General features: G+C 41.6%; 2 protein-coding genes across 3 annotated transcripts in view; both read left to right on the top strand.

The window, feature by feature from the left end:
- The first annotated feature begins 1,432 nt into the window (after window positions 1-1,432).
- Window positions 1,433-14,497, top strand: nsun4 (NOP2/Sun RNA methyltransferase 4). 2 transcript variants are annotated; one of them, XM_003220275.4, is made up of 6 exons: window positions 1,433-1,620; window positions 5,530-5,921; window positions 7,649-7,803; window positions 10,243-10,397; window positions 11,159-11,283; window positions 12,275-14,497. In XM_003220275.4, exons 1-6 carry the CDS (start codon window positions 1,456-1,458, stop codon window positions 12,549-12,551), a joined length of 1,269 nt encoding a protein of 422 aa, XP_003220323.3. In that variant the 5' UTR covers window positions 1,433-1,455; the 3' UTR covers window positions 12,552-14,497. The 2 variants fall into 2 exon arrangements, with proteins under 2 accessions (XP_003220323.3, XP_062834415.1); XM_062978345.1 differs by lacking the exon at window positions 1,433-1,620 and adding an exon at window positions 1,639-3,710.
- A 5,246-nt stretch (window positions 14,498-19,743) lies between these two features.
- The window catches only part of LOC100555796 (fatty-acid amide hydrolase 1), a 30,761-nt gene continuing 23,140 nt past the window's right edge, over window positions 19,744-27,364 (top strand). Inside the window, exons 1-3 of the mRNA XM_008109551.3 lie at window positions 19,744-20,073; window positions 24,282-24,395; window positions 26,065-26,208. Coding sequence (XP_008107758.1) covers window positions 19,906-20,073; window positions 24,282-24,395; window positions 26,065-26,208 — 426 coding nt within the window. The 5' untranslated portion in view covers window positions 19,744-19,905. The remainder of the gene's footprint in view (window positions 20,074-24,281; window positions 24,396-26,064; window positions 26,209-27,364) is intronic.

Genomic DNA, 27,364 nt, shown 5'->3' with positions numbered 1-27,364 from the left:
TATTTCTAGGCACAAAGATTATTGCAGCCAGGAAATCAAAAGATGTTTACTTCTTGGAAGGAGAGCAGTGACCAATATCAATAAAATAGTTAAGAGTAGAGACATCACATGGGCAACTAAGTTCTGCATAGTTAAAGCAATGGTATTCCCTGTAATAACCTATGGATGCGAAAGCTGGACCATAAGGAAGGCTGAGCAATGGAAGATAGCCACTTTTGAACTGTGGTGTTGGAGAAAAATTCTAAGAGTGACTTGGACCATGAGAAGATTCAACCAGTCCATAATCCAGGAAATAAAGCCCAACTGTTCACTGGAGAGAAGGATATTTGGCCTCATAATGAGAAGACAGGAAAGCCTGGAGAAGATAATGATGCTGGGGAAAATGGAAGTAAAAAGGAAGAGGCGCCGACCATGGGCAAGATGGTATCCTTGAAGTGACTGGCTTGATCTTGAAAGAAATGGGCATGGAGACAGCTGACAGGGAGCTCTGGTATGGGCTGGTTCATAAGGTCACGAAGAGTCAGAAGCGACTGAACAAATAACAACAACAAAGTGACTTGCTCAAGGTCCCTAGTAAGTTACCATGGCTGAACAGACACTCCAACGCTGGTCTGGAGTCTTAGAGTGCATCATCAACACTAGATATAATGCAGTTTGACACCACTTTAACTGCCATGGCTCAAGGCTTTGAGATCTTGGGATTTGTAGTTTGGAGAGACATCAACACTCCTGTCAGTCAGTTAAAGACCTTATAAAGCTGCAATCCCCTTGTAGAATGGCAATAAATAAATACGTATATGCAAATATTAAACAATTCAAAATGGTTCTGAGCCCAAGCATTTTTGGATCAGGTCTATCAACCTGGACTTGGAAGTGGGGCCTTGGTATCTGATGGCTTTGGGAGCCCAGTGGATATCAAAATCTGTGGAAACTCAACTCCAGTTATATACAATGGTGTAAAATGCTGTCCTTTATATAAAAATGGAAAAATCAAGATGTACTTTGGGGAATGGGGATTTTATGGAGGGTGGAAACACTGTGGGTGCAGATTCCACAGGGTCGAGTGGGTGCATCTACACCAGGCATGGGCAAACTTGGGTCTTCCTTCCTTCCGCTTAAGCGGCTGAGGGGGAAAAGGAAAGGGCCTGAGGCTGTTAGGAAGGGTGGGAGTTCAAGTCCAAAATACCTGGAAGGAAAACCCAAGTTTGCCCATGCCTGACCCACACTGGAATTTGTATAGTTTGGCATCACTTTGGCTCAATGCCATGGAATCCATGGAGTTGTATTTGGCAAGGCGCCTGCGCTCTTAGGCAGAGAGGGCTAAAGACCTTGCAGAACGACAACTCCCAGGATTCGGCAGCCTTGAGCAACAGCCGATAAAAGTGGTGTCAAATTGCATTCATTTTGCAATAGGCTGCAATGCTGCTGCTGCTTCCGCCTACGTTTCCCATCCCAATGCAAGAGAAGGCAGTCCATCCTGGAGAGGCGGCGCTTGGGCTTCGGAGGTGCGGCAGAGCCACGGCAATGGCGGCCTCGCGTTGGGCAAAGCAAGGGAGGCGCGTTCTCCTGGCGGGCCCAGCCTTCGCCTCGGCTCCCCGCCGGCATTACAAGAAGAAATGGGTGAGTGGGAGAGCCCGGCGTTGCAGGAAGCTCTGAGCTTCGCCTCTAAAGACTGGTGTGTCTCCCTTCGGAAAGAACGGGCTGCTGGGGCTTCCAGCTTCCTCGCTTGCAGCTTCATCCTCTCGCCTTGGACCTTTTGGGTGGCAGCTTTAGGCCATGGGTTACCTTCTCGAGGCTTTTCCTAGGGTTTCCCTTCGTCTCATCCTACATTTCACTGCAAAATCGATGCAGTTTGGCACTATTTGAATTTCCATGGCTCAATGTTATAGGATCGCGGGAGCTATAGTTTAAGCTCTGCCAATGCTTGTTGATGCCTCACCAAACCATGATTCCATAATATTGAGCTCCAGCAGCTAACCTAAGTCGCTTTGAGTCTGTGTTGTCAAAGGCATTCATGGCCGGAATCACTGGGTTGCTGTGAATCTTTCGGGCTGTATGGCCATGTTCCAGAAGCATTCTTTCCTGACGTTTCGCCTGCATCTATGGCAGGTATCTGCACATAATATGCAGACTAATTCAACCAGAGAAAATGTATTGTTGAAGGCTTTCATGGCCGGAATCATTGGGCTGCTGTGAGTCTTTTGGGCTGTATGGCCATGTTCCAGAAGCATTTTCTCCTGATGTTTTGCCCACATCTGTGGCAGGCATACTCAAAGGTGTGAGGTCTGTTGGGAACTAGGCAAGGGAGATGTATCTATTGGGCTCACTACACACTACATCAAGGACTCAGCCCACTTCATAGAAAAAAATCAGCAAGCTCAACTCCAACGACAAACTGATCAGTTTCAATGTGGTGCCTCTAATTGCCAAGATCCCGGTATTAGACACCATCACACAAATCAATCAGAATTTCCCAGAAGACATGACAGCCCTGTTTTACCGTTGCCTCACCAAAAGCTACTTTCAATGGGACAATGAATTCTATGAACAGAAAGATGGAGTAGCCATGGGGAGCCCTCTCAGTCCTGTCATAGCAAATTTCTACATGGGACATTTTGAAAAACAAGCCCTGGAAACAGCAACAAAAAGCCTACTATATGGTTCAGATATGTGGATGACACCTTCACATTTGGAGCCATGGAGAAGAAGAACTAAACAAGTTCCTGGACCACCTCAGCAGCATCCACCCAACATCCAATTCACCATGGAAAAAAGAAAGGAAAACTGCCTTTTCTACATGTCCTAGTCATCCGTAACCCCAGTCAACAATTGGGCTATATAGTCTATGCACACAGATAAAACTACTTACATAAAAATACCAACCATCACCCAAGTCAAAAAAGAAGCACAATGAAGGCCCTTTTAAACCGTGCAAAATGAATCTGCGAAGCCCACCTCCTCCAAAGTGAACTAACCCACCTAAACTGAGCTCTACAGGCTAATGGATTCTCCGCCACAGACATCAGACGAGCAGCAAGATCAGGAACAAGCCATGAGAGAAAAGACAAAGATCCACCCAGAGGAAAAGTGTTCTTACCATACATCAAGGGAACCACTAACTGCATAGGGAAGCTGATGAAGAAACAACCTGCAAACTATCTACAGACCCACTTAGAAAATCCAACAAATGTTACATTCAGCGAAGGACAAGAGGGATCCTCTCACCTCTGCAGGAATCTACCGTATACCATGCAGCTGTGGACAAGTCTACATAGGGACCACCAAACGCAGCATTGCCCAAACATGAATCAAGGAACATGAAAGGCACTGTAGACTCACTCAACCAGAGAAGTCAGCCATAGCAGAGCCCTTGATGAACCAACCTGGACACAGCATATTATTTGAGAACACAGAAACGCTGGACCACTTTAACAATCACTATGTCAGACTACACAGAGAAGCCATTGAAATCCACAAGCATGTTGACAATTTCAACAGAAAGGAGGAAACCATGAAAATGAACAAAATCTGACTACCAGTATTTTTAAAAAACTCTAAAACCAGGACAGTAAATAAAGAACAACACTCAGAAAACAGGAGAATTCCAGACAGAAAACAATCAGGGCCAACTAACATCTCTCAGCAAAGGATTCTCCCAGGCAATAAGCAGCCAGACCTTGAAGCTGCAAGGCTTTTCAATGCTAATCAAGGTGATCAATTGCAACATTCACACCTGCCTCCAACAAACAAGAGTTCTTTCTCCTACCCTGGACATTCCACAGATATATAAACCTCACTTGACTAGTTTCCAACAGACCTCACAACCTCTGAGGATGCCTCCCATAGATGCAGGCAAAATGTCAGGAAAGCATGCTTCTGGAACATGGCCATACAGCCCAGAAAGCTCACAGTAACCTGCATTGAGTCTCTGGAGAGAAAAAGCGGGGTATTGTTTCATTATCTGGGCAGAGGCCAAAAGGGGGCGTAGAGAGAGAGATGGATTGTCTCATTTATGGGGGTGGAGGGTGGGTTGAAGAAGGAAAACCATTTCCCCCTGTTTTTCTGTGATTCCCCCCACCCGTGACCCCATTATGGAAAAATCCTCATTTATTAAATGAGAGGTAGGGAAGGGGAATAACGAGCAAAAATGGAGAAAATGGTTTTCCTCCTTCCACTCCCCCACCCCTAAAATTGATTATTCTTCTCTCTCTAGTACTCCCAATGGCTTCCACCTCAATAATAGAATAGTTCCAAAGCAGGATATAACTGAATTTAATGATGATAATATAATAAGTGTTGTCACACTGCATGGATTCTACAATGTAGAGCAGACATGGGCAAACTTGGGCCCTCTAGGTGTTTTGGTTTTCAACTCCCACAATTCCTAACAGGCTGTTGGGAATTGTGGGAGCTGAAGTCCGAAACACCTGGAGGGTCCAAGTTTGCCCATGCCTGATGTAGAGGCACCCTTAGAGGTGGTTTTGCCAGATTCTTCTGCAGAAATATCATAAACAAGGTATATTTCATCAGTCTCCCATCCAAGTAGTAGAGCCGACCCTGCTTACATGACATTAAATTACTACCATTGAGAGGAAACTCTGATTAGTATGGTTCCATTATCCTGGCAGAGGCCAAAAGGGGGCGCTAGACACAGAAGAATAGTTCATTTTACGAGGGGGGGGTGTCACTAGCAAGTGAGGGCTTGTCCAATTTATGGAGGTGGAGGGTGGGTTGTAGGAGGAAAACAATTTCTCCCTGTGTGCACATTGAGGTTTAGATGGGGTCTTTTCCAGCTGAACATAAATTAGAGAATAAAACTGGGCTTTTCTCCATGCAAAGCATGCAGTCTAGCACAGTGGTTCTCAGCCTGTGGGTCCCCAGATGTTTTGGCCTTCAACTCCCAGAAATCCTAATAGCTGGGAAACTGGGTGGATTTTTGGAAGTTGTAGGCCAAAACACCTGGGGACCCACAGGTTGAGAACCACAGCCCTAATACCTTTGTCTCGTTGATTCCATTTGCATGACTTAACTTTGGATCCAGCCAATTGAACGTAATGGGGCTAAGCTCTGAGCAGACATAAAGATGCAGCTACATCATTGAACAAATATTTGGCTCAGTGCTATGGGATCCTGGTAGTTTTACAAGGTCTTTAGCCATCTCTACAAAACCCAGGATTGTATAGCATTGAGCCATGGTGGTTAAAGTGGTGTCAAACTGCATTCATGCTATAGTGTAGATGCACTCTAGCTCCCAAGACCAAATATGATTCCATAGGCAAAGGGCTGATCATATGGTATTCTCATTGAAGACTGATAGGATGCTGATGGGGTAGGAAATACTAATCTAATTGACTGGTGTTTCACAAACTTGGCAAACAATCATATTTCCCAGTGTACATGAATTTGTGTATGGGGGGCAGGCAGTGAAATCTTGTATATCATCCCATAGTAATCTCAGCCCCATTTACAACTTGTCACAATGGAGGAATTTAAATATTTTGCCCAATTGATATTTTCATATTTTTACAGGCAGCCACTACTCCTCGGATATCTTCCATCAGGTTGGCTCTGCAGATCTTTGACATGAACTACGGGGCACAGTTTGGCAGTCTTTGGCCTTCAATCCGCATCAGTCTCCTGTCTGAGCAGAAATATGGTGCTCTTGTCAACAACTTTTCTGATGTGCTGCAGATAACCCAGCAACTGGAAGACTTGAATGCAACGGATTTCATCTGGGAATCTAAAACAGTAGTACAGGAACCTGATTCTATAGCTCAGTTAGGTGCCAGTGAATTATCCTCTGCCTCAGAAACTCAGACTGAGCTTTCCCTGCAACAAGAGCAGCCTGTTCCTTCCCTCAGTCCCAACATCAAATGCTACACATTTCCCAAAGGAGACATCAGCATTTTTCATCCAGCCAAGTGAGTAGTTTGTATTTGTCATATGAAAATAAATACATCTGGCTCTGTGTATCCATGGCTTTTGCATTCACAGGCTCAATCATCCACATCTTGAAAACAATCCAAAAGCAAACCTTGATTTTGTCATTTTACATCAGAAATACCATTCTTAGTATTTTATATAATGGCACATAGTCCTGTAACCAAACCCTAAAGGCTTGCTGTATGCTTCTTGAAAACATATCCTGAGGTCTCTGGTTGCTGTTGATAATAATGCTTGAATTCCTTGCTTCTATTTCAAATTCTTGATGTGCCTGGCTTTTGATTTAAGTATTTTCCACTTTGTAAAAATAGACTGCAAGTAACTTCTTGCTTCCCAGGAGAACAGGTATTATGGAACAGGATGGTCTGAAGTACCATGTGGTATATTGTGCTCTCGTTTGTATGTTTGAAATCCCACTTGGACTAGTAATGCCATGGGTCAGAGTGACAGCTGGCTCATGTGTTGGGGGGAGATATTGTGTTTTCTCAAAAATAAGACAGTGTCTTATATTAATTTTTGCTCTCAAAGATACGCTAGGTCTTATTTTCAGGGGATCTCTTATTTTGCTCCCACCTCCTCTGCCGAGGAAGTCGTGTGCGGCGCACGCACCTTCCTTGGAGGAGCAGGAGGGAGCTGCCGCCGAGGAAGATGAAGGACAAAGAGGGGAAAGCGCTTGCCTTTCCCTCCTTGTCCTTCGCCTTCCTCGGCGGGGGAGGAGAAGGGAGCTGCTGCTGCTGAGGAAGGCAAAGGACGAGGGAAAAGCGGGCGCCTTTCCCTCCTCCTTTGCACTGCACATGCCTTCCTGGCACGTGGCTCCCTCCTCCTAGGTCTTACTTTTGGGGGATGTCTTATATTTGGCAATTTCCCCAAACCTCTACTAGGTCTTATTTTCAGGGGATGTCTTATTTTTGGGGAAACATGGTAGTAGGAGCAGTGTGTCCTTCCCTTTACTCTCCAAAGGCGCATCTATATTGTCAAATTAATGCAGTTTGACATCACTTTAACTGTTATGGATGAAGGTCTGAATTTCAGATTCCCAGAACTAACTCCCCCATTAATGTCTGATGGGGACTGACAAAGACTTTCTTCAATCCAGGCAGCACTGATAGAGGGTCATAATTGCCCACTCTAGGTTAAAACAGTGTGTGTGTAATCAGCACAAATGATAGATTTAATAACAGTATAATAAAGATCAGTCAAACATCAGTTAAAACATCTTGAAAAATAAAAAAATTCTTCAAACTCTTTTCCAAAAATAGAGTCAGGGCCACATGTGCCTTCTTAAGAGGGAATTCAATAGTGTGTAGTTGTTATCTGGTGAGGCCTTTACCCCATAAAATATTAGTTAATTAATTAGTCTCTATACTAACATATATCAAAAGATTTTGAGGCACACACAAGTAAAATCACTGCAAACAAATTGGAACGATAACATAATTTACAATGTATGACACAAGAAACATTACATTACCTGTGTTCAGACTGGGTCCATCACACTCATTGTTCACACTGACTAGCAGGAGAAGAGCTCTCTATAATTTGCCTTTTCCCACTGTACCTGGAAATACGAAGAACGGAGCCTGGAAAGTTTCGGAAAGCTACTGCTCTTCTATACATCAGTGACTTTAAGTAGAAGTTGCTGTAGAACTCAAGACTTATTGTATCTACTGTGTACTTAAGCTTTATGGGTTTGTTTCCTTTCTAGGCCAGATGTGATAGGAATCCTGGGTTACTATCTCCTTGATGCTGCATCAATCTTGCCTGTCTTGGCTCTCAACATACAGCCGGATGACCTAGTTCTTGATCTTTGTGCAGCACCTGGAGGGAAGACATTAGCCCTTCTACAGACTGGGTGTTGTAGTAAGTAACATTATTTTCCTCTGCATCTCTGTGTGCTCATGTGGTGTTAATGGGGCCATCTGGAAACAAGAAAAACAAGCTTTCAGTGTGTAGAATATAACCATGAGAGATCATCACTAGCCAGCTGTTTTGGAGACAGCCATCTCTATAGTAGTTGTGTTCTGTACAAAGTCTCCTCCACTTTGTTCACTGTAGGACTTTCAGAATTAGAAATATAGCAATGTATTCTTAAACACATTCATCAAAAAATATCCCCCTCCTGCCCATCTAGGCTGAACTTCATCTTAGTGAGTGGATTTTATAGCTGTAGTTTTGCTTTTGAAATGTGTTATCTCTACTGAAACATGTTATAGAAAAAGAAGCATATGTGGTGTGCCTTGTATGGTTTTTTTCTTGCTAGAGTGCATGCTTTGCATGGAGAAAATCCCAGTTTCAATCTCTGACATTACGTTAGGCTGAAAAAGACCCCTCTAAACCTCAATGTGCACATAATACAGAGTACACTTTGCACTACGCAAAACTGTAGCTAATCAATAACATGAAAGCAGATCAGGTTTTCTTCTATATACAGTTGCCTCATTTTCCTGAATTTGAGAAAGGTAGATTAGAAAGGAAGAAAGAGAAAGAAGTTGCTTTTGAAATAAGTTGCTTATTGATTTCTCCTTTCTGTCTGTCTCACAAATGAGTTATTGTTCCTAATAATGGTAGTAGTAGTAATAATAATAATAATAATAATAATAATAATAATAATAATAATAATAATATTTTTTTACCCATCTATCCTCATAGCTCAAGGCATGGCACAACATAGTTAAAACACATCACCATAAAATATATACATTAAAACACTACCATCACAAAATGCATATGTTAAAGTACATAGTGCAAGGATTAAAATACAATACAAATACATCTATTAAAATACAAATAGAATGTAAATTTAAAACTCACCATTTAAAATTGACTGGGTAAGCCTGCCAGAAGAGATAGGTCTTCAGTTCTGTTTTGAATGCTGACTGTTCATTTAGCTATTGGATCTCTTCCGGCAGGTCATTCTAAGGCTGACTGATAAACCTTAGGGTTTATGTGGCATTGTCCCCCAGATTTCATATAATGTTTGGGAATGCAGCCTTAGACTTCCTCTTGTCCCTTATATCAGGTTAGGAAGCTTAAGTTAATTGCCATAGGGTAAAGCCTGATTGAAAAATATGGGACCTTTGAATCTATATTGAGTGATGCGCCATTTCCACTTCTACATGTGACATATTATGGATTACAGTTCTAGGCTTTAGAAAACTATCTTGTTCTCTCCCATGTGGGGATTTCAGGAGAATGAGGTTCCAGATAAAGCAGGTGCTGGATTATGACAAGAAAAGCTTGAGGTTTAGGCAAGATAACTTTCAGGTTCCAGCAAAGTTAGTTTGAAGAAGGTGAAGTTTAGGTTACAGGTCACATTGTACTTAACTTTATACACTTCTACCCTGTGTTTCATGGAAGTAGGCTTCACATTACTTCATCATCAGGTAAAGCCATATGGGTGACCAGTTCTGTGTGAGACACCCCTTGTGTTAAAGTCTTTGTCCTGCTTCAGCAGCTGGGAACTGATGTGTATATTCCTAGGTTCCAGTGGAGTTTCTGGGCTAAGAAACATCAAACTTAAGGGAGAGCAGTGTCAACTTCTTAAATCAAAGAGGCTCAGTAGTTCCTTTTGTACTGAAGGTGTCAAGGCAATGGGAATGTTCTGTGTTGGGTTTGAGGACAAATCTACTGCATTGTCCCCCAAGTATAGGAAGCTTGAACCTGCTTTCATGCGTGCAAGAGAAAATGTGTTTATTACCATATACAGTGTCCCCTCGCTACTTCGTGGTTCGCTTTTCGCGCCCTCGCTGTTTTGCGGGGTTTCAGTAAATATTAATAAATATTATGTACACCATTTATCGTGGTATTTTTGCTGTTTCGCAGGTTTTGGAAGGGAGAAATAAAGGGAGAGGGCGAGGGTAGGGAAGAGTTGGAAATAAAAAAGGGTTATTTTAGCTTCCATTCTTCTCTGCCGGTATACTGTATATTGTAACTGCTAAAATAAAGTATAACTATATAAATAAAGTACAGTATAAATAAATTATAAATATTGAAATAAATATAATGTCCCTACTTTGCGGATATTCACTTATTGCAGGTGGTCCTGGAACCTAACCCAACCTAACGCAATAAGTAGGGGAACACTGTATAAATGTTGTTTTTCTGTACTTTCAAGTTTTTTTAAAATTTAAGGATGAGAGTGTGTGGCTCACTCGAGGACACCTAATGGTTTCCCATGGCCAAGCAGAGAATCGAATCCTGGTCTCCAGTCACTGTCCAGTGCTTAAACGACTACACCATGCTATATATACTACATAACTATAATATCTCAATCATATTGCTCCTTTTGTTTTGCAATAGGAGGGCTGGCTGCCAATGATCTTTCAACTTCTCGCACTCGTCGGCTTAATGACATTCTTCATAGATACCTTCCACAAGAGCTCCAAAAAGTAGTACGGGTTACATCGTGGGATGGAAGGAAGTGGGGTGAGCTGGAGACAAGTACTTTTGACAGGGTAAATAATATCAGGGGAATACTACTTGGATAAACCTTTTAGAATTATCCCTTTCCTTGTATAGAATAGTATTTTCCTCTTATTGTGTACGGTCTCCCATATCTATGGAGGATACATTTCTGGATATGCAAAACTGCTGATAGTAGCAAACCCTATTGAAATGAAGGTCTTCTGGCCCAAGAATACCATAGAGCCATCCTGGAAGATTTAGATAAAGACATATTTTGTCAGATGTGGATAAATTAAGCTGTTGATATTGATCCTTTGGAGCTTTCTTTCTATTGTGTCTATAAACAAGAAGGTCTATGCTTACAACTATGTCTATTCTGTTGTCTTGTGTATTGCTTTTAATTCAGACAATGTTGCAATTTGATTCTAATATCTATTTTTGAACTCTGAAAACACCTTCCTATTGTTTTTATTTAGAATAATAATATAATACATAATATTGAATACAATATACAATAATAACAACCTAAGTGACATAATAACAAGGAACTAGAAGTATCACTGTGAATACTATGAATATATAGTAATCCTACTAGTACAGATTATGTCATGGGATGGAAGAAAATGGAGTGAGCTTGAGACAAGCACTTTTATTTCCCTGCTATTTTGTTGCCTGTGTTATTATTATTCCATTGATATCTCATATTTCCTCTGTGCTCAACCATGCTCAGATCAATGATTGCCTGCAGCATTTTATTCCTGAAACATCTCTGTATGGGATTTTAGAGTGAAATCTCTTATTTTTTATGTAGGTGCTTGTAGATGTGCCTTGCACAAATGATCGACACTCACTCAGGGAAGAGGATAACAATATTTTTATGCGCATGAGAAAAGGCGAGCGTCAGAACTTGCCCAGGCTACAACTGGAGTTGCTTGTGTGAGTGGCCTTGAGTGATGTACATTATGTTGACCTTGAATGATGTATATGGATCTGTGCAAATTGTCTGATGCTATAGATTGGTGTTACACTAATTGTTGCCTTGTAAAGAGGTTCTTCCAACTTTAGTAGCTGAAGGAGATGTTTTGCATGCCTATAACTAGCATACCATCAATAGTTAGAGTTTAGGACTGCTTCTCTAATGCTTCTCTTAATTTTATTTGCCATTATAGACAAAATATGAAAGGCAAATGATTCATTTAAAAGCTTGGGTGAGGCTTTAGTTAAATTGGAACCCTGAATTTAATGTAATGACCTCGTATCCTGGAAATGTCCTGCATCCACTCTAGGTTCTTGTAAAAAGACTTTTTAATGATACATTATGATTTAGAATATATTAGAGCAGGGGAGGAAAGGAGCACTGCTTTACAATGCAGTGATAAGTAAGTGCCAGCATGGGTTTGTCAATAACAAATCCTGTCAAACTAATCTATCTGTGTTTAATCAAGTTGCTATTTTCATAGATGGTGGGAATGCTCTGGATGTCATTTATCTGGATTTCTTCAAAGCATTTCATAATATGTTGATGATACTGTGATTAGCAAACTTACTAAACATGGAATGGATGGAAACAACATCAGATAGATCCATAAGTGCTTGGAAATCTATACTTAAAGAATTGTCATCAGGAACTGTGCTTCAAACTGGAAGAAGGTCTCAGGCTGAATGTCACAGGATTCCATACTGGATTCAACACTTTTCAATATTTTTATTAGTGATGTAGATGATGGGGTAAAGGGAATCCTTATTGGCTTTATAGATGAAATATGATTTGGGAGGGATAGCTAACACTTTGAAAGAGAAGAACAGAATTCAGAACAACCTAGATAAACGAAAAGGTGAAATTCAGAAAATAAAATTCTACAAAGACAAATGCAACATTATCTCACCCACTTTCCTCCAATACGCATTTTTCCTTTCTCTTTTCCAGAGCTGGAATCCTTGCTGCCAAACCAGGTGGGGAAGTGGTCTATTCAACATGCTCCTTGTCTCAGCTTCAGAATGAGTATGTGATCGAGAGAGCTGTGGAATTAATGGCAATCCAATATCAGATTGAAGTACAGGTTGAAGACTTGAGCTATTTTCGGAAGTTGTTCCAGAGCACGTTTTCTTTCTATCCAGATTGCAGACTCGGGGAACTTATTCTTCCTCACCTCACAGCTAATTTCGGACCCATGTATTTTTGTAAATTGCGTAGGATGAGTTAGAATGGACAGTACATGGCACGACAGAAGGGAAACTATCCATCTTTTCATGCCTTTTAAAAAGTTAAAGCTGTAATGGCATTTGCAAAAAAAGCCTGAAACTTCTTGTGTTATCAGCAACATTTGTGGACCTGTGTGTACCCCTTACTTGATTTTTGTGAATGCAGTGGAAAATAATCCTTAACCTCACATGGAGGGGATAGTTGTTAAACAAGCATTGCCCAACATTTACAGATATTTGTAAAACATTACGTAGCCACCATTGTGGTCAGTATACTTCATGAGTATGGGTTGAGTATCCCTTATTTGTAATTCTGAAATCTGAAATTGGTCATATGGGTATTTGAGATACTGATGCTTTTACTTTCTGGTGCTCAATTTGCCCTGGTTTTTTTTCTACAATATTTTCTTCAGGTGATGTGTGAAACATAAATTATTTTCGTATTGAAATTTGGGTTCCATCTTCAGTGTATCTAATCATGTGTATATATGCAAATACAGGTATTCCAAAATATTAAAAAATCTAAATCTAAAACACTACTTGTCCCAAGCATTTGGGATAAGGGAAGCACAACCTGAATGATATATGCATTGCATGTTTATGTGCTTGCAAGTCCTCTGTTTACATAATGACAACCCCCATTAATTTCATACAGTGTTTTAAGACAAGGAATATCTCAGGGAGCTTGTCATGACCTTCTTCTGAAACTCTTCCATTTAGGGATTAACCAGACCAAGGTTATATTTCTAGATCCCTCCCAAGAATTCTTTTTTTCACTACTATGTAGTAATACTTTTCTACCACTGCAATAGTTCCTCTTACCAGAAAAGTTTTAAAAAGATAAAGATGTTTATGAAGACTGAATAGGTTTTCAGTCAGTGCTAACACCAGTAACAACAAAAATAATAGTATGCTGGCTTCTGGAACAAGTCAGTGTGATTTGTAGAACATCAGCCTGCAGAAGTCCTCAGTTATTATGGAAGATGGCTAATCTTTCATGTACTTAGGGCATGCATAAACCTTTGAATATGGTCTAACGGTTTAAAGTGAAAATTTTCACCACAAAGGATCTCTTGTCTTTTTCTCTCCATGCTTGTTTAGAACAAACTTCTTGATGAACAACCATTCCACTGTACTCAGAATTTAAGTGCATCAAGAAAACATGTTGGAAATTATATGCATTTAATTAGATATAGTTAAACCAGAGCCCAAACCCTTCTATACTATTGTATGGAAGGCAACAAGGAAAAATCTGAGCCATGGTCTAACTAGGTTTGTTCCTAATGAGGCGTCTACACATTCTCTTGAATGGTTAGAAGTCAGAGGCTCTGCCTTTCTTACACGGAAACGGAAGAATTTGTATCCCATCGTTTTCCCATCCCAAATGCAAGGCGGTTCACAAAGGTTTAAACTGATTGAGCTTTTATTCCTCCATGTGTTCTGTTTTATAAAGTGGCCTCTCATGACGGCCTTACTGGCCTCCCATACCGTTTGGGTCGAGATTCCTGGGGTTGTATTGATTTTAAAATATTCCTTCAATATAAGTTTATTTTTCTCTATGTCTTCTTCTGATTTTAATAGTAGATCATTTAACCTCCATTTCCCTGGTTTTTTACTTTCATGTATTATAAATTTTATTGGGCAATGATCCGAATGAGTTCTAGCTAATATTTCCATTTTGGATATTTTAGTTGAGAGGCAATTTGAGATCCATACCATGTCTATTCGTGACCAAACATGGTGTCTGTCAGGAAAAAAAGTATAGTCTCTTTCCTGTGGGTGGTGGGATCTCCATACATCTTGTAAATCCACTTCCTGTTGCAGATTGATAAAGTTTTTTGGTAGATTCTCTCCCCCCCTTTTTACTCTTTCTTTTTGTGTCTTTTGTTTTATCTATATCCACGTTCATCACTCCATTAAAGTCACCCAATAAAATCAAGTTTTCAAATTCGTGTTCCATTATTAAATCTTTTAATTGCTTAACAAATTGAGTTTTTGGCCCATTAGGGGCGTAAATATTACAAATTAAGACTTTTTTATTCTCCAGGTATACAAAAGTTCCCAGGATTCTTCCTTCGTTGTCTTTAAAAGCTAGTTCCGATGGAATCCATTCTTTGATGTATGTTACTACTCTCCTCTTCTTTTCAATAGACGAGGAGTAAAACTCCTTACCTAAGTGTTTTTGTGTCAAATATGTTACATGCTTCTGTGCAATGTGGGTTTCTTGTAGGGCCACAATGTCGTAGAGTCCTGTTCTGATGTTGTTGAAGACTTTTTTCCTCTTTGGTGAATTCAGTCCGTTAATGTTGTTCGAGTAACATCTTATCGATCTTCCCATCTTTATCGTTTTCCAGTTCCTCCTGTCCTTCTTCCTCTACCTCTTCAATCTCGTCTAAAATCGCGGAGCTTGTATCTCCTTTGATATTCTCTATGTCCTGAGATTCTTCTCTAAGTCTCTTCTTGTCAGTCCTGTCCTTTGTTTCCTTCTTTTTATTTCTTTGGAAGTTAGTTTTGTCGTCTTTCTTCAGATTTCTATAAAAGTCCTTGGCCTTTTCTTCGGTAGTGATCCACAGTCTCTCTTCTTTATAGGTCGTCATAATTCCTTCTGGTTGCTCCCACCTGAATTTAATTTGTCTCTTTTTTAATTCTTCTGTTAAAAACGTATATTTTCTTCTTTTGATTAGAGTTGATGGTAGGAATTCTTTGAGAATAGCTATTTTTTTTCCTTTGTAATATATTGGTTTCTTGTTGTTCTCCCTTAGGATGTTGTCCCGAATTCTTTTTTTTTGAGAAATGGACAATCACGTCTCTTGGGGCCTTATTTCTTCTTGCATAGTTTGTTGATATTCTGTATACTCTGTCGATCTCCTGATCCATATTTTCGTAGGTAGTTTGCGTTAAATTCGATGATAAGTTAATTATTATTTCTCTTAGATTCTCCCTACTCTCTTCTTCTATGTTTCTAAATCTCAGCTGGGATTCTAGATTTTTCTGTTCCATCAATTCTTGTTTCTGTTCTAGTTTTTGATTTTTAAGTTCTAGGTTCTCTACTTTTGTCTGGATTTTTATCTGGGATTTCTCTTGTTTTATTTTGTCTTGCTTTATTTCTTGAATTTCCTGTTTTAGATTATTAATATCTTTCTTCATGTCCCCCAGTTCTTCTGTAATTTCATTCTTCATGCTTAACATTTGGTCTTGGAACATTTTTTGGTATGCGTCTTGTTTCTCGGCCACTTTCTGGACCTCCTTCATGACTTCCCTCATTTCCTTCATAATGTCTCTTAGGCTTATATCTTCCCCAAGTGAACCTCTCCTTTGCATTCCTTTATCTTTGTCTTTGTCTTTATCCATCTTAATTCTAAGTTGCCATTCTTTCCTAGTTTTATTTTTTTCTCTCGTTCCCTTCTCCCTTCCTTTCTATCTATTTATCTCCCCACCAACCAGAAAGAGAGAGAGAAAAAAAGAGGAGGGAGGGGGGATTTTCTTTACTTTATCCCCCTGTTCCTCCTATCCTCGTACTTTACTTTGTTTGTCTTTTTTTCTCTTTTTCCTTTTCCCTTCCCTTCTTTCTTCTTCCGTCTATCTGTCCTTCTTCGTCTCCAATCTACCTGTCTATAGGCTAGGTTTCCTTCGGACCTTCTCTTTCTTTTCCTTTCCCCTTTCTCTCTTCCCTCCTTCTCCCTTCTTCCTCTTCCTTCCTTCCTCTTGTCTTTTTCCCCTTCCTTTCCCTTCTTCTCTTTCCCTTCTCTCTCTCCCCTTCTTCCCCCTCTCTTCTCCCCCTTTCTTCTCTTCTTCCCCTTCTCTTTCTTCTTTTTGCCTGGGTCTATGGTCCGTTGTCTACTGAGTGTTGTCTTTCCCCAGCTGTCTGTGGCTCCTTTATTTCTTCTCCATCGTGCCTCCTCCGTCTCCTATGACTCTCACTTCTTCTTTTCCTAACCTCTTTTCTCACCTCTTCACCCCTCCTCTGTCGTAGCCACGATCGCCCTTTTGCCCTTTTATTTGTCGCTCTCTTTATCAGTGGGCCCCTACGCGGGGCCGCCCTTTCAATTTCTTTTCTTTTCTTTTTTCCTTAACTCAGTCTATGCTCTCGGGTTCCTTACTTTTCTCGATCTATAGTCTCCTTCACTCCCCTCGTCATTTCCTCTTCTTTGTCTACTGCTTGCTCTACCCAGTCCTCCTGCTGCTCTATGGTTCGTGGGCAGCTATCTCCTTTCCGTTCCGGTTTTTCTTTGTTCTTTCCGCTGGTGTCTCCTCTTCGTTATCAGATTGTTTAGACTGGGTTTGCCGGCGTAGTCATAACAATATTGTCCCAAGGTCAGATCAGATTATTTTAAATTCTTTTAGTTTTTAAACCTCTTAATTTCAATGTCTCGCTTTTCTTTACAAATCCTAGCAAGGGCGATTTAAAATTTGAGTCTTTCCGATTTTCTTATATTGAAATATTGTGTGTCCCTTTATTCGTGGGTAGAAATTTATCCAATATACGAGACCCTTTTAAGTTCTGGGTTAACTTTCTAGGTTCCCAGTTCTTCAAGATGCTAAATATACATGTAATACTGAAGTATTAGTGAAGTATTTAGTCCAATATAGATTAGGATTTTCTTTCGTACCTTTTCTGGTGTCCTGTTAGCACTGTTAAAATCGGGCGAGTTTCGGCAGTGATCCGGGCGCTTGGTCCGGTCGCCTCGCTACGACCCGCTCACCCTGCGGGCTACCAGTCCGGGTCTCTCCTGACCCCCACCCTTGAGGGATGGAGGTCCTCAAGACCGTCGGTTGGTGCCCTACGGGTTTGGCTGTCCCCCCAAACTCGATCCGTTGGGGGGAGGGAGCTCTGCGCTCTACCCGGTCGCTCCGCTCGGCTGGCTTCTCGGGAGCCCTCAAGAAGTCCGCCCTGCCGCCATCTCGCCAAACCGGAAGTCCTCGAAACAAAACAGTCTTTACCTGCCTGTGAAAGAACCATAGGAAAGGCAACAGTCTAACTCATAGGTATAGGAAGTGACTCCCAGAGTCTAGAACAGTGGTTCTCAACCCGTAGGTCCCCAGGTGTTTTGGCCTACAACTACCAGAAATTCTAGTCAGTTTACCAGCTGTTAGGATTTCTGGGAGTTGAAAGCCAAAACATCTGGGGACCTCAGGTTAAGAACCACTGGTTTAAACACAGCCATCAATAAGGCATTCTACCACGTTCCCAAACATGAACCTATGGAAGTGGTGGGAGAGAAAGAAAGGCCTGTCCAGAAGATCTTAAAGGATAAAGGGACTCATGGGAGAATATAGTTCAGATAACTAGGTATGGCAAGCGATTGAACTGGATGGCTCTTGTAGTCTCTTCCAAGTCTATGATTCTATAAGCATTTATTAAATGAAAGTGGCACTCATTTGTTTTGTTTTGCTTTGTTATAGCACCCACTGCATCCCTGGCACTTCTCAATATTACACAGTGAAGTCATATTTTCTATCTGTTCTATGGGACGTATTCTCTGCGTCCATTCCAAATGGGTTGGTCTTTAAATTAAAAAAAAATTGTGTAGGACAGGGTCATAGAATAGGAGCTGCGGTGATGCAGTGGGTTAAACTCTTGTGCTGGCTGGACTGCTGACCTGAAGGTTGGCTTGGTAACCTGAAGGTTGCCGGTTCAAATCTGCGAGATGGGGTGAGCTCCTGTTTGTCAGATCTAGCTTGCAGGGACATGAGAGAAGCCTCCCAGCAGGAAGGTAACACATCCGGGCATCCCCTGGGCAACATCTCTGTAGACGGCCAATTCTCTCACACCAGAAGCGACTTGCAGTATGTTCTCAAGTCGCTTCTGACATGATAAAAAAATAGAATCCTTGGAAGAGGCCATCCAATATAACTCCCTGCCCTGCAGGAACACACAATCAAAGCACTCCCGACATATGGCCATTCAGCCTCTGCTTTAAAGCCTCCAGAGAAGGAGCCTCCACCACACTCCGAGGAAGCATATCCAGCTGCAGAACTGCTCTTTACATGAGGATAGTTTTCCCTAATGTAGAATTTTACCTGTGATTTGAAACCCCTAATACTCTTCCAAGTCCCAGTATCTTTGGAAGCCTGCAAGATAAAGATTTTTCCCTATAAGAACCAGGCTTGTTTATTGACTGTGTTGAAGAGTAAGCCTCCACTCTTGTCCATGGCTTGAAAATGGGACGGCCACTGCTAATCCTGCTTCAGGATTGCTTAGGAATAAAGGAAGCTACCTTGAAGCTATTTGGAGAATTCTGAGTAGGTTGTATGTGCAATAAGAAGGCTTCTACTTCTGGAAATGCACCACATTCTTCGTTTTGGCATAAATAGTATTTTGCGGTTCTAAGTTTCCCTTTTCTAAGAGCTGGAAAACAGCTGTTTTTGTGGAGAGTGAGGAGCTATCTGTAAGCTCCCAGAAGCTTGGTGTGGTTGTGAAACTGGGCAGCTTTTTCAGTTCCAAGAAGTGATTGCTTAACACATTAAGTTTAATTGAATCTCTTTTGTTGGCTTATTGACTGTGTGCGTGTATGACTAGACCTGTGTCTGCATGCATGCAAGCAAAACATAATTTGGGACTGAGGAATGATGAGAATCTAGGTTCGTAATCCTTATAGCAACCTGCGCTGGGGTGCATCTAACAACATTATGTCTTTACCTCCATAATACATATTTTCAAAATCAAACTTTTTTCAGCAGTCTTTTAAAAAGTAGAAAATTACATTGAAGTGTAATACTTTTCTATAAGGTATATAACTAATTTCTTCACAATATATAAATAGCAATAATTGGGAATAATTACATAACAATAATTTCCTCAAACAAGTTTTCAGGAACTAGGAGTGCATCTTCACCGTAGAATTAAAGCTTTAACTTTCATGGCCCTGTGCTATGGAATCTTGGAAGTTGTGGTTTGCAGGGCTCCAGCACTTTGGCAAAGAAGATCTTATAAACTTACAACTCCTGGGATTTCATAGCATTGAGCCCTGGCTACGCTGTTAGGAATTGTGGGAGTTGGAGTCCAAAACACCTGGAGGGCCAAAGTTTGCCCATGCCTGTTGTAGTGCATCATCATTCATGGTGCATCTTCATTGTAGTATCAATGCAGCTTGACACCACTTTAATTACCATGACTCAAGGCTATGGGATCATGGGAACTGTAGTTTTACAAGGTCTTTAGCCTTTTCTGCCAAAGAGCGGGTGCCTCGCTAAAGGAGAACTCCCCGCATGAATTCTGCAGCACGAGGTTCACCCTCCGCCACTGGGATACGGACGCCGGAAGGCAACTGGGTGGTTCAATTGCGCCGCCCCTCGGCCTGCTCTTAAAGGGGAAGGCCCTCCTGGGAGGAAGGAGAGGGAAGCCGGGAGAGCAGGATGAGTGTCGGCCTTCTCTCGGCTCTGCTCTGCTGCTCGGCCGCCACGCTCCTCTGGCTGAGATGGCAGCGGCGGCGGAAGATCCGCAGGAAGATCGAGGAGGCCCAGCAGAAGCGGGAGCGCGCCCTGGAGCGGATGGGGGCGGCGGCGCGGAGGTTCACGGAGCAGGTGGGGAGAGCGGACTACTCCATTTGAATGACTACAGCGCAATGGTGTGGGATCGTGGGAGCGATTCTTTGGCAGAGATGGCTACAGCCCTTGCAAAGCTGCAACTCTCAGGATTCTATAGCATTTATCCCTGGCAGTTCAAAGGGTGTCAAACTGCATTTATTCTAACACTGTTGAATGCAGCTTCAGCTAGTTCTAGTGCATTACCTAAGGACAAACCTCAGGATTCATAGAATCATAGCGTTGGAAAAGACCTCGTGGGCCATCCGGTCCATCCTCCTGCCAAGAAGCAGGAAAATCACATTCAAAGCACCCCGACAGATGGCCATCCAGCCTCTGTTTAAAAGCCTCCAAAGAAGGAGTCCCCACCACACTCAGGGCAGAGAGTTCCACTGCTGAACATCTCTCACAGTGAGGAAGTTCTTCTTGATGTGCAGGTGGAATCTCCTTTCCTGCAGTTTGAAGCCCTTGTTCCGCATCTCCAGGGCAGCAGAAAACAAGCTTGCTCCCTCCTTCCTATGACTTCCCCTTATAAATCATGTCTCATTTCAGCCTTCTCTTCTGCAGGCTAAACATGCTCAGCTCTTTAAGACGCTCTTCATAGGGCTTGTTCTCCAGACCCTTAATCATTTTAGTCGCCCTCCTCTGGACACATTTCAGCTTGTCAACATCTCCTTTCAATTGCGATGCCGAGAATTGGACACAGTGTGATTCCAGCAGAATAGAGGGGGGCATGACTTCCCTGGATCTAGACACTAGACTCCTATTGATGCAGGCCAAAATCCCATTGGCTTTTTTTGCTGCCGCATCACATTGTTGGCTCAGGTTTAACTTATTGTCCACAAGGACTCCAAGGTCTTTTTCACTCGTACTGCTGTTGAGCCAGGTGTCCCTCATTCTGTATCTTGCATTTGTCCCTGTTGAACTTCATTTTGTTAGTTTCAGCCCATCTCTCTAATCTGTTAAGATCGTTTTGAATTCTGCTCCTGTCTACTGGAGTATTAGCTATCCCTACCAGTTTGGTGTCTGCAAACTTGATGATCGTGCCTTCTAACCCTTTGTCTAAGTCGTTAATAAAAATGTTGAACAGAACCGGGTCCAGGACGGAACCCTGCGGCGCTCCACTTGTCACTTCTTTCCAGGATGGTGAGCACCCTTTGGGTTCGTTCACTTAGCCAATTAGAGATCCACCTAACCGTAGTTTTGCCTAGCCCACATTTGACTAGCTTTTTTGCCAGAAGGTCATGGGGGACCTTGCCGAAGGCCTTACTGAAATCCAGATAGGCTACATCCATGGCATTCCCTGCATCTACCCAGCTTGTAATTCTGTTAAAAAAAGAGAGAGAGAGATGAGATAAGTCTGGAATTACTTGTTTTTGAAAAATCCATGTTTACTATTAGCAATTACCGCATTCCTTTCTAAGTGTTTGCAGACCACTTCCATAATTATCTTTTCTAGAATCTTGCCCAGTATCGACGTGAGGCTGACCGAACGGTAATTCTTTAGGTTGACCTTTTTTCCCTTCTTGAAGGTAGGGATGACATTTGCCCTCCTCCAATCTGCTGAGACTTGTCCCTTTCTCCAAGAGCTCTCAAAGATGATTCCATGGGAGGCAGCCCAGGAAATTCAAGTGGGACCATAACACTATGTTACAAAATTTGAAAAGAACTATGTTCCTAGTTTGAAAGTGTTATTTCCTGTTTAAATGTGTGGAACTTACTTTGAAAGTACAGTAGTTATTATCCTGCAGAAACTTCATTTTCGTGGCTTCCACAAACTATGTTGAATTGATTGAGACTCTATGAGATATTCATTGAAAAACTATAGCAAAATGTGCTGCAGGATGTCCTCCCAAAACAAAGTTTTTGCAGTTTAATAAACTTTCCCCATGTTTTTATGATAGAACCAGTTAGGAAATGGCTTTTATCACCCAGGAGCAAAATTGTGTTACATAATCTAATGGTATAGAAATCTCTGTTCCCCTTCCTTTGGAATGGAAAAGGCACCTGCTGGCATGCAACTTGTGCACTGCAATCCTAAACCTATTGTTGAGTCAGAATTAAGCCTGTTAAAATGAAATTGAACCAATTCATATTGTTATCCTTGCACTTTAAAGATGCTGCCTGAAGTGTTTTCCCCCCACAAATGCTTATGGCAATCTGCCTTTTAGATACCCACAAAAGGAAACCCCACCATCTCCCTAGCCAGTTGAGTCCACTGCCAAACTTTTATGGTGCATCTACACTGTGGAATCGATACAGTTTGACAGCACTTTAATTGCCATGGCTCCATGCTATAGAATTCTTGCAGTTGCAGTTTTCCAAAGGGTACATCTACACTGCAGAATTAACAGAGTTTGAAACCACTTCCATCTACCTTGGCTCAATGCTTTGTGATCATGGGAGTTGTGTTTTTTGAAGGTCTTTTGCCTTCTCAGCCAAATAGTGCTGGTTTCCCATCAAACTGCAACTCCTATGATTCCACAGCAATTAGCCATAACAAAAATAAAGTGGCATCAAACTGCATTCATTCTATAGTGTAGATACACCCAAAGTCTTTAGCCTCCAGGGACAAAAAGGGCTTGTGTCTCCACAAACTGCAACCTGGATTATATGATTTTAATTCTTGTTTTAATAATATGTTTTCATTGTTTGGTTTTAATGTTTTTGTTTATTCATTGAATTGTTGCCTTTGTAAGGCTGCCTTTTATCCCCTTCGGGGTTGAGAAAGGCGGGATACAAGTATGGTAAATAAATAAATAAATAATCAACGATTCCATAGCATTGAGTTGTACCAGTCAAAGTGGTTTCAAACTGTATTCATTCTGCAGTGTAGACACACTCTTCCTGTCAAGAGGTTCCTTCTGCAGTTCAGTTGAAATCTATCATTCTGTAACTTCAAACCAATAGACCTGATGCTGCCCTATGACGAAACCAGCTTCCTGGCAAAAGAGACTTTGAACCTAGTGCTGTAGGTCTGGATCTAACATTCAGTAACCACTAATTGTGATACAGCTATACTGTACTCCTGTAATGATTTTTAGATGTGGCTGTTAGAAGAAAGTCCATATTTGTGGTCATTGGAGCAGAGCAGCACCAGGACATACACAGCATGTTGTGATGCACACACATTTCTATAATACTATTAAGAGTCTGGAGATATTTATTGGCGGATGGATGCAAACAAAAGAACAGAATAAAATAATTCTTCATGTGATGAGATGATTTCATTATTGAAGAAGCAGAATGACTTTTTGTAACCAAACGGCATCTGCAATCAAATGAACTGAAATCGTTTTCAGTTGTTTTGAATATGTGAATATTTTAGAGGTTTCATTAATTTTTTTCATGTCAGAAGCGACTTGAGAAACTGCAAGTTGCTTCTGGTGTGAGAGAATTGGCCGTCTGCAAGGACGTTGCCCAGGGGATGCCCGGATGTTGATGTTTTATCATCCTTGTGGGAGCCTTTCATGTCCCACAAGGATGATCCATAAGGGGAGCTGGAGCTGACAGATGGAAGCTCAGGATTCAAACTGCCAACCTGTCAGTCAGCAGCCTTGCTGACACAAGGGTTTAATCCATTGCGCCACCAGAAGCTCCTTCATTAAATTATGGATGGCTGGACTTAGTAACCAACTATTATTTCTTCAAGTCAGTTGTCAAACTGGCTCCAGTTAACAATACAGGTTGAGAATACTTTATCCAGGGGTGCATCTACACTGTAGAATTCATGCAGTTTGACACCGCTTTAACATGGTTCAATGCTCTGAGCTAAAAAAGAGAAAGATTGTGCATGTTTCCAGTTATATGTGTTTGTGCTTAGTTATACGTTTTATTTCAAAATAGTGTGGCAACCTGAAATATAAGATTGTTATCTTGAATAATTTTGTTTTATGTAACTTCCCAAGGGCTCTTCCAAAACAGGCTGTTCTTGTTCTCATTTTGTGGCTGACAAGTAGGTTTTAAGGGCGACCAGTGAGAAATGAAATCCAAGGCCAGACTCTTCAGATGCAGATCAAACATCCTTGAATCAGTTTATGCAACAACATTGGCTAATTCTGGGTCCTCTGCTCTGCTCTCTCAAAAGAAACATAGACACATGGTGCTTGTGTGGGTGGATTATATGGTATAAACAGCCAGGCTGGGCAGAGTGTTTTGATCATTGGGAGCTATAGTTAATGCATGGATAATTTCCTTTTCTCATTCAGAATCCAAGCCACCGACCAGAATCAATCTTGTCTTTGAGCCTGCCTGAACTCTGTAGGAAACTCAGGGATGGTTTACTTTTGCCTGAAAGTGTTCTCTATACTTACATGGACAAGGTGAGGGATGGCTTCTGAACAACCGAACAAGTAAGGTGAAGTATGTGAGAAAGGCCAATGATAGCCAGTGTGAACCCTGTCAATGTTGTGGAACAAAGAACATCCACATTAATCCAGGGGGAATGCCCTTAAAATGGTTATTTTGAGATGGTATCTGTACTGTATATTTATATAGTGCCATAAGTTTGTGCTATGGCTTACAATTAATGTATCTCAGGGCTCAGTCAAATCATTTTTGATCTTTGAGGCAAAGGATAAGGTGATATCTTCCCCTACTCACTATGATATGAACAGAATCCAAGTGGAGTGCCAGTCAAATCCTACTTCCTAGCAAACTAGCTTAGGGAGGGTCATATACAGCTCTGTCCGGCAACAAGTCACTGTTGGTATTTGCCTCCCCAATCTGCTGTTTGAGGCAGCTGTTGTTTTGCCAAAGGTAAAGGGTTCTTTTGAGATTCAAAGACAATGAACACCCAAGTGATACAAGATTTTATTGAAAAACAGGCAAGACATCAAAGAATGCATACAAACCTAGCAAATCTGTCTCAATTAGTCTGTTGGGAACGCTGAGAATGACAGCCAGAGATGCCCCAATGGCAAATCCTATATCCCCGACCTCAGTCGGTAGTGAAATTCAACTTAAATCTAACTTCTCTTGACTTATATAAGCATCTCAGTTGCCTAAGTACTTTGCTTTAATCCTACTGTATGTCTTTAATTGGGCTACACAAAACATTAAACAAGTAGACACTAGCTAGGCTACTCAATCAGGGAAATGATGGTTTGCCTCAGTGTTTCTCAAACTGTACTCCTCCACGTGTTTTGGACTTCAGATCCCAGAAATCCCAGCCAGTTTGCCAGCTGTTAGGAGTTGTGGGAGCTGAAGTCCAAAACATCTGGAGGAGCACAGTTTGAGAAACTCAGGTCTATCTGAACTATTAAACAAGTAAACACTGCCCAGCTATGAACAAGTGGATACTGGCCAGGTCACCCAATCAGGTGAATAATGGGCTAACTAAACTATTTTTTGTGTTTCAGGAGTGACTTGAGAAACTACAAGTCGCTTCTGGAGTTAACCATTAAAACAGTGGTTCTCAACCTATGTCCCCAGATGTTTTTGGCCTGCAACTCCTAGAAATCCCAGCCAATTTACCACCTGTTAGGATTTCTGGGAGTTGAAGGCCAAAAACAAATGGGGACCCCAGGTTGAGAACCACTGCATTAAACAATAGACACTGGCCAGATCACCCAATCTGGTGAATAATGATCAATTTGATCATCAGGAGGAACCTGTCCAGGTCAAGGCATCCCACATCTCAAGGCCATTTGTTCCCAGTTAAATTTGATTCAAAGTTACATACTTGGCAAATATAGATCATAAATAAACTTTTTACCCATAAGGCAGTGGTTCTCAACCTGTGGGTCCCCAGATGTTTTGACCTTCAACTTCCAGAAATCTCAACAGCTGGTAAACTGGCTGGGATTTCTGGGAATTGTAGGCCAAAACACCTGGGGACCCACAGGCTGAGAATCACTGCCTTAAGGTATTTGTAGGAAATACATAACACAACTGTGACACTGTACTATTTCCTCTATATACATTTGTCTTCTGTGATATTTCCACTACAGCTGTCTTGCTTAACTGGCTGCCTTCTCTTGCTTTCCATAGGCTTTGAAAGTCACTAAGGATGTCAACTGTTTGACTGATTATCTTGAAGACAGTGAATCACAACTTCTGCAAGTGAAAAGTCAAGGAAATAAGGGTTTGCTTTATGGGGTTCCTGTCAGTATAAAGGACTCAATTGACTGCAAGGTACAGCCAGGATGGACCATGGGCAGGTTGCTTGGCATTCATGTGACAAAGCATAAATTGGGCATGGAGTTTAAATGTTTTATGGGCACTGAGCAGGTGTCTTGAGCAAATTTTAGTATGGGGTGTCTATTTTAAAATATATTGCCCAAAACTTGGGACAAGAATGCTTTCCCAAGAAAAACCAATAGAAGTGGGTGGGATTGGCATTATAGTATGACACTGTCCACTTTATTATTATTATTATTATTATTATTATTATTATTATTATTATTATTATTTATTATTTATATCCCACTTTCTCTCTCCATGCAGAGACTCAAAGCGGCTCACAACTAAAAGCATTTCAATACAACTTAAAATATACAAGTATACAAATATTAAAATTGTATTAAACAACATTAATATTAAACCAATCCAGGTTAAAACCATAAAAGCATGAAGGATAGTTGTGGAGCTTGGAATCTAGCTTACTTACTTACTTACTTTACTTAGGCGATCCCTCGTAGGCCGAGGGTGATGGTCCTCCAGTTATAGGGTCTTGGGGGTGTGTCCGCAGGTGGCTGAAGAGACCTATTCTTGATCTGCATGTTCTCCTGCAATGAGGACATCGGTTTCCAGGTGGAAGGTGGTCCTGTTCAGGGTTGGCTTGACACTCCTTCCTCTTGGCATGTTTCTCCTTTAAGCTCTCCATTCGTGCCTCTTCGAACTCCGCAGCACTGCTGGTCACAGCTGACCTCCAATTAGAGCACTCAAGGGCCAGGGCTTCCCAGTTCTCAGTGTCTATGCCACAGTTTTTAAGGTTGGCTTTAAGCCCATCTTTAAATCTCTTTTCCTGCCCACCAATATTACGTTTCCCATTCTTGAGTTCGGAGTAGAGCAACTGCTTTGGGAGACGGTGATCGGGCATTCGGACAACGTGGCCAGTCCAGCGGAGTTGATGGCGTAGGAGCATCGCTTCAATGCTGGTGGTCTTCGCTTCTTCCAGCACGCTGACATTTGTCCGCCTGTCTTCCCAAGAGATTTGCAGGATTTTTCTGAGGCAACGCTGATGGAAACGCTCCAGGAGTTTGGTGTGATGTCTGTCTACTGTCCACGTTTCACAGGCGTAGAGCAGGGTTGGGAGGACAATGGCTTTATAAACAAGCACCTTGGTCTT

Source organism: Anolis carolinensis, chromosome 4 (assembly GCF_035594765.1).
Source record: "Anolis carolinensis isolate JA03-04 chromosome 4, rAnoCar3.1.pri, whole genome shotgun sequence".
Lineage (NCBI taxonomy): Eukaryota > Metazoa > Chordata > Lepidosauria > Squamata > Dactyloidae > Anolis > Anolis carolinensis.
This window is presented reverse-complemented; position numbering and strand designations above follow the sequence as displayed.

Excerpts from the sequence above, each read along its gene's own strand:
- nsun4 (XM_003220275.4), top strand. The coding sequence starts at position 1,456 with ATGCAAGAGAAGGCAGTCCATCCTGGAGAGGCGGCGCTTGGGCTTCGG. Across the intron at positions 1,621-5,529 it reads GGCATTACAAGAAGAAATGG|GCAGCCACTACTCCTCGGAT; the intron begins GTGAGTGGGAGA and ends ATATTTTTACAG. Across the intron at positions 7,804-10,242 it reads TCTACAGACTGGGTGTTGTA|GAGGGCTGGCTGCCAATGAT; the intron begins GTAAGTAACATT and ends GTTTTGCAATAG.